The sequence below is a fragment of the Dinoponera quadriceps genome, unplaced genomic scaffold (genome assembly GCF_001313825.1).
Source record: "Dinoponera quadriceps isolate SergipeBrazil2010 unplaced genomic scaffold, ASM131382v1 scaffold748, whole genome shotgun sequence".
In the NCBI taxonomy this organism is placed as follows: domain Eukaryota; kingdom Metazoa; phylum Arthropoda; class Insecta; order Hymenoptera; family Formicidae; genus Dinoponera; species Dinoponera quadriceps.
In genome coordinates, this window is record NW_014554853.1 from 61949 (window position 1) to 68920 (window position 6972).

Below are 6972 nucleotides of genomic sequence, written 5' to 3' on the forward strand. Positions count from 1 at the left end.
TTCGTAGCTCCGCAGTCCGCCTCTTCTCGACAGCCGGATTTTGGCCGACGGTAAACAATTCGCTTCCTTAGCCCGCCTCTTCACCTCCTACCTTGAAGACTCGGCGCGTTGCCGCGACTCCTGATTTTGGCTCGCCCTTATGCGCGATCTCGGAGCGTCGGCTTTACTGCTGCAGAGGGGACTGAACACAACCTAGGCGGTGCCGATAGTGGCTCCTCGATAGCCGTCAAAGGACAAAAGCAAGGCGAGTCCACCGGGGTCCGGTTGCATATACGGCGTCTTCAGTTCCTCCACCTGGCGGTTAGTACTCCGTTTGCTTCTCGCCCGCCATCCGGAGCGGGGCTATACACGTAAAGGGGACGCGGGGCTTGCCTCGACAATCCCCGCGCGTCCGCGGTGCGCGTTCTCCGCTGTATCACGAACCAAAAAAACTTGCCGTTTTAAATATGCGCTTCCGGGGAGCCATCCTACCCGCAATAGGGCCTTCTCGGAGGCAATCGCCCTTGTGACGGGCGCTTCAAGCTGCCACGTCACAATATATATTTACGTGTACATTAATATATTATAACAAATAATATTACTTCCTCAATGTAGATGGCATTTTTTCATTAATTTCATCTTCTGTTCTTAACCTTTTTCTATATATTATCCTCGTTTTATGTAACCTCTCTCTAACGGAATATGTATATTATGTGGATTCTGAAAATCTTCGGAGAATATCTCGACTTTTCCGAGCTTTCTCAGAATATACATCCATTAGAGTAATTTCAATTCAGGATGATTGTCTTCATATTTATACTGAAATTATAATATATTATCAATATATATCAGATCAAGTCATAAATATCTTACGTTTTTTATCAGACATTTATTTTGCTTTCATTAAATAACAAAATTATACTAATTTATTGTGTATTCACCACTATTATGTATGACCTCCCATCTTCCTGACAGTTTCTCAATTCCTTCCGTGTAAAATCTGGTTGGTTTGGACTGGAAAAATTTTCGACAGCTTGACTGACTTGCTCTTCAGAATTAAATTTCCATTCAAAAAGTTTTGTAAGGAACAGAAAATATGGTAGTCTGTCGGGGCAAGGTCCGGGGAATAAAGTGGATGTGGTAAAACAGATCATCCAAGCTCAAGAATTTTTTCTTGAGTCAACCTTGCTGTATGTGGTCTCGCATTGTCATCTAGAAGAATGACGTTTTTGCGATTGACGAGTGCAGGACGCTTTTCATGGAATTTCTCTTTCACTTTTTGCAGCTGTTGAACGTATGTATCCGCAGTAATCGTTAAATTTGACTTCAACAACTCGTGATGAATTATATCTCGATAATCCCACCGTGCATACAATAAAATCTTTTTTCCATGTATGTTTATTTTCGGATCTAGTAGGGATCGCTTATCAAGCCATTGTTTTTTATTGACGATATTGTCATAGGTAACCCATTTTTCATCGCCTGTTATAATCCTGTCTAAAAAAAGCTAGATTTTTACCCGTGAGAGCACACTTGTGGCGATTGACAGGCGATCTTCTTTCCGTTCACTGAGATTGTGAGGTACCCAAACTCCTAACTTGCTAACTTTCTTTAATTTCTCCAAATGGCGACAAACAGTTTATTGTTATGTATTCAACCTTTCTGCTATATCTTTTGCTGATTAACGTGGATTTTGCCCCAATATTGCTTTTAAAACGCTGTCGTCAAAGTCGGAAGGACATCACGCCCTCGGTTCGTCTTTTAAAGTCGTATCTCCAGAACGGAATTTGGCCAACCAATTTTTCACTGCCCGATTGGTTATTAATCCTTTACCGTATACAGTGTATATTTTTTTAGCTGTCGCTTTAGCACTATTGCCTTGTTTAAATTCCCAAAGCATCACGTGACGAAAATTTTTCACTCTCCATTTTAAGGATTAGGAACAACAGTTTAATGTAACGTGCACCACACAAAACAGTTGTCAGAAGACTAACTGGACCTTTATCTATTTAGTGAAAGCAGAAACTCGTTTCTCCCAGTGACTCATAGTGGGCAGATACGGCCAATAGATTCTACTTAGCTGCATCGGAACTTACTTATGACTCGACCTAATACTTCTTCTCTTAATCCTCTTCTGTTCAATATCGTATGTTTGAAGTTTATTTTCTATTTGTCGTGATAATTAATCAATGAAATAAACGATTATTTAAAATCACAGAATAAAAACCGAAATAGTGAACCGATGGAATCGCAAGCTGAAAAAATGTAACGGTTCCGATTTCGGTTCCGGTTCTGTAGTCTTTATAAAATTTTGATTTACGGTTTACGGTTTCGGTTCGACAAAAATACCGGTTTCTATACGATTTTCGGTTTCGGTTCCGGTCCGTTCCTGGTCCTAGATTTGAAACTGTCGCTTCTGCACAGAACTTCTTATATACAGTCTGTAGTTCTGGTAGAGAATATTTCTTGCAGATGTGAATGAGACACCTTCTGGGTTATTTCTGGAAACCTTTGGGGATTATCTAGACTCTTTTGAAATTGGACATCTGAAGTTGTCTGGACTCAGATAATAATAATATATATGTAAGAATTTAGAAACAAGTATTTATAATTTTTTAAGTTATAAATGACTGTGCATTAGTGCCTATAGATATGGATGATGATAATGATATTCTTATTTTATCAGTTTTACAATTATGCCTATTGGTTTTGTATGTAGAAACAAACCTAAAAAAGAAATATAATCGAAAATAGTAGGTGAGGACCATTAATATGAAACGTCCCTTATATAGAGATTATGATCACCTCTTTTAAAAAATGAAATATAATGATATATTAAGTGTACAAATTAATTCGGTTTTCTTTTATGAAATTCAAAATTTATTTGTAAAAAATTAAGTACGAGTTTAATATTTGAAATAATTTCCATTATTTTCTATGACTTTACTCCATCTACCGGGTAGCTGATGAATGCCCTTGCGGAAAAAACTTGGCGGTTTTGACTTAATAAAGTCATCAATAATCGAACTCGGGACCGCTGGCATAGTAGTACCAGTGCGCTATCTACTATATCACGCTTGCTCTCTTTAAATCACCATAGGACGGGAAAAAATTTTTAATTTGAACTAGAGTTACAGGACATTAAATGTAAAGGTACCGAATTAATTTGTACATCTAATAGATCTATTTTTTCGATATATCAGAATGAGAGAAGAAACTTTCAGGCTTTTGTCAGAAAAAGCAAAACCATATTTAACAAAATCAAATAAAAAAACATATAGTCCAGAGTAACGACTTATTATAACTCTAAAGTAGTTACTTATTTTGTTATAAACTATTCAATTTACATGAATTAAATACATTTTTTGCAGGTATTCAGCAACCGGGGATCAAATATTATCACTAGCACTGGTTTTCAGATGTGAAGGGTTAATGGTTCGAAAAATCATCCATGGAATTTTTAAAGTGATAACTCAGATATTGCAGCCGACTTATGTTTGCTTGCCAAAAGAAGAATGGAAAAATATTTGTAGCGGTTTCTTGAAAAATTGGAATTCCCATAATTGCGCCGAATCCTTTGATGGAAAACATGTAGAAATACAATGTCCACAAAAATCCAGAAGTTTATTCTTTATATTATTATTATTTAATTACAAAGACATTCAGCATTGTGCTTGTGGCTGTGCGCGATTATAAATATAACTTTACATTAGTTGACATAGGCTCGTATAGTGGAAATAGTGATGGTGATATTTTTACCTTTTCTGGTATTTATTCGGCATTGGAAGAAGAAACACTGAATCTTCCCAAAGGTACTGTAAATCTTCTTGGAAGTAATGTTAGATTATCTTGCTTTTTTCTCGGTGATAGTTTCCTACTCAGTACATTCATGATGCGACCTTACTCCGGAAATTTATTTGAAAAAAGGAAAAAAAATATTCAATTACAAGTTAGCAGTTAGCCTATTATTTTTATTACAACATCCTATTATTTTAATTTATTGTAATTTTATCACGCATTTGATTGATTTTCAGATTAAACTCAGCAAGGCGTACCATCAAAAATATATTTGGTATTTTGTTACAGTTTCTGTTAGTCTTTTTGTTATTTTTTCGGTTTTTTTTTGTTTTTGTTGTTTTCGGTTTTTGTTAGTGTTTTTGTTATTGTTTTTGATATTTTGTCGTATTTTGATATTGTCAAGATGGAAAATCTATCGAATGCCAATTTACATGCATCCAAAATATGTTGACATGATTGTCATGATGACTGTATGTCTGCATAATTACTTACACTATTATATTGGGTTGCCCGAAAAGTAATTGCCGATGGCTCCAATAGATGGCTTTAAGCGTCTGTTTGAATGTCTTCTGTCAATGTTATGATTTTTTTCTTTTGACGTTTGTAAGCTGTCACTCTTAGTTGACTTTAGAAGCAAATTACACGTGTTTTTGTTAAAAATTGTTAGTTTGGCTTCAGTTTTAGTATGGAGTCCAATAACGAGCATTTTCGTAATATTTTACTTTTATATTTCCGCAAAGGAAAAAACGCAGCGCAGGCTGCTAAAAAGTTACGTGACGTATATGGCGAGGAAGCCTTAAAAGAAAGACAGTGCCGCAATTGGTTTGATAAGTTCCGTTCTGGAGATTTTTCACTCAAAGATGAGCAACGTTCAGGTCGGCCATTGCAAGCTGATGATGACCAAATCAAAACTATAATCGAGTTGGATCGTCATATATCTGAGCGGGAGATTGGAGAGAAGTTGAAAATACCAAAATCAACAATTCACGATCATACAGGGTGCGGCGAAAGGTATGCCCTCATTTTGGAGAGCAATCAATAAAATATTATTAAATGTAGAGGATTGGAAATTTTTTTATTACCTTTGGTACTTCAAACAGTTTTTTTACATTAACGTTTAAAAACGATATCTGCAAGATGGCGGCCTCCAGTAGCAATGCACTGATGTAGCCGATTTTGGAAGCTTCGGGCTGCGTTTTGGCACATCTGAATCGGAATGGCGTTCACCTCTTTGATGATTCTCCTTTTTAGTTCTTGTAGGGTATGGGGACGATGCTTGAAAACTTTTTCTTTCAGATACCCCCACAAGAAAAAGTCACAAATGCTCAAATCGGGCGATCTTGCTGGCCACCCCAAATCACCCCTCAGAGAGACGAGTCGAGTAGGGAACATTTGCCTCAGTTTCGCCATAGAAATGCGGGCTGTATGCGCTGTTGCTCCATCTTGTTGAAACCAAATCTCCCCCAGATTTGTCTGTTCACTCAACTCCTGCAATTTAGGCTCAAAAAAGTTTTCCAGCATGAAAACATAACGTTGAGCTGTAACTGTAACAGNACTAACTGCACGTTCTCTGGTGTTGTTGCAATTCTGGGTCTTCCAACTGCATGAGTTCTTACTGTGGATCCGGTTTCTTCCAATGAAGAAACCCAACGTTTGATTGTTTTTCCATCAGGTACGGAAACATGGCGCGGAATATGGAATCGCAAGCGCATTGCTCTCTGCGTCGCAATGACTGAACGGCCATTTTCCAAAAAAGAGCGCACAGCGAATCCACGATGTTCTCCAGTCCAAATCATGATGTTAACTGAAAACGGTTGAGAACAACCTTCCTAATGAGACCCTGCCCAACAACCTACTCACGCCATCTGGTGAGCAACGGATTTTTCAAACTCGGGCAAACCTTTCGCCGCACCCTGTATAAAACGTCTTGGATTCGTTAAAAAGCTTGATATTTGGGTATCACATGAATTGAAAGAAACTCATTTAACAAAGCGTGTCAATGCTTGCGATTCTCATCTCAAACGCAATGAATTCGATCCTTTCTTGAAGTGAATAATTACTGGTGATGAAAAATGGATTGTTTACGATAATAATAAGCGAAAACGTTCATGGTCCAAACGTGATGAGCCACCACAAACCACCTTGAAAGCTAATATTCACCAAAAGAAGATTTTGCTATCAATTTGGTGGGATTGGAAGGGTGTGGAATTTTTTCGGCTCCTTCCAAGGAACCGAACCATCAATACGGATGTCTACTGTCAGCAACTGGACAAACTGAATGCAGCGATTAAAGAAAAACGGCCAGAATTGGTCAATCGTAAGGGCGTCATCTTCCACCAGGACAACGTTAGGCCACACATATCTTTGGTCACTCGCCAAAAATTAATGGAGCTTGGTTGGTAATTGATGTTACATCCACCATATAGCCCTGACATTGCGCCGTCAGATTACGATTTATTTCGATCCTTGCAGAATTACTTGGATGGTAAAACTTTTAAGGATGATGAAGCTGTAAAATCGCACTTGGATCAATTTTTTGCCGATAGAAACCAGAAGTTCTACGAGCATGGAATTATGAAGTTGCCAGAAAGATGGCAAAAGGTCATCGAACAAAATGGAAAATATGTCAGTGATTAAAGTTCATTCTATGCACAAAAAAAATTGTATTTTATTTCTATGAAAAAATCGGCAATTACTTTTCGGGCAACCCANTTTGGCAATTACTTTTCGGGCAACCCAATATTTGAGGCAGAATTGACGCAGACACAGGATAGAATATATTGTCCTTCGCATTTTATAAATTCAGAGGATTTTGATAGGAACATAATACTTGGAGAGTGGCGATTATATGGTGAAAACGCATTTAGCGATATATATTCTATTTCCAAACATAATGCAATTGCAACAGCATACAAACAAGACAAATTGGCAGACTATTTCTTGACATCACCTAGTGAAGTTCCGTGGTAATGTGCATATACCAGATGTAGGAGTATGAAACCGGAATTTCCCTATAGATGGTGCTAGCCATTAGTTTAGGGACCGTAAGACCGCTTCTGCAGCGCCATCATCTTCCTCTAACAGCTGACGAAGATTTTCAACACACAACAACCCAAGTTCCATACACCGGTATATTTTTCTATAACCTTAAACATGTCGAGTTTTGTGCGTACGAACTACGATTTGCGGACAGCA

At 37.8% G+C, this 6972-nt stretch overlaps 2 protein-coding genes across 2 annotated transcripts in view; both read left to right on the forward strand.

The window, feature by feature from the left end:
• LOC106742337 (metaxin-1-like) overlaps positions 1-3615 on the forward strand; it is a 58296-nt gene extending 54681 nt beyond the window's left edge. The window contains exon 4 of the mRNA XM_014615190.1: positions 3351-3615. Coding sequence (XP_014470676.1) covers positions 3351-3404 — 54 coding nt within the window. The 3' untranslated portion in view covers positions 3405-3615. The remainder of the gene's footprint in view (positions 1-3350) is intronic.
• Positions 3412-5322, forward strand: LOC106742338. Its single transcript, XM_014615191.1, has 4 exons — positions 3412-3474; positions 3575-3791; positions 4518-4788; positions 5074-5322. The coding sequence occupies exons 1-4, from the start codon at positions 3412-3414 to the stop codon at positions 5225-5227; spliced, it is 705 nt and encodes a 234-aa protein (XP_014470677.1). The 3' UTR covers positions 5228-5322.
• Positions 5323-6972: the final 1650 nt, after the last annotated feature.

Bases quoted from the DNA above. Each gene is read 5' to 3' on its own strand.
- LOC106742338 (XM_014615191.1), top strand. From the start codon at position 3,412: ATGGTTCGAAAAATCATCCATGGAATTTTTAAAGTGATAACTCAGATA. The intron at 3,792-4,517 runs GTACTGTAAATC...ATTTCCGCAAAG, and splicing joins AACACTGAATCTTCCCAAAG to GAAAAAACGCAGCGCAGGCT. The intron at 4,789-5,073 runs GTATGCCCTCAT...TTTTTCTTTCAG, and splicing joins CATACAGGGTGCGGCGAAAG to ATACCCCCACAAGAAAAAGT.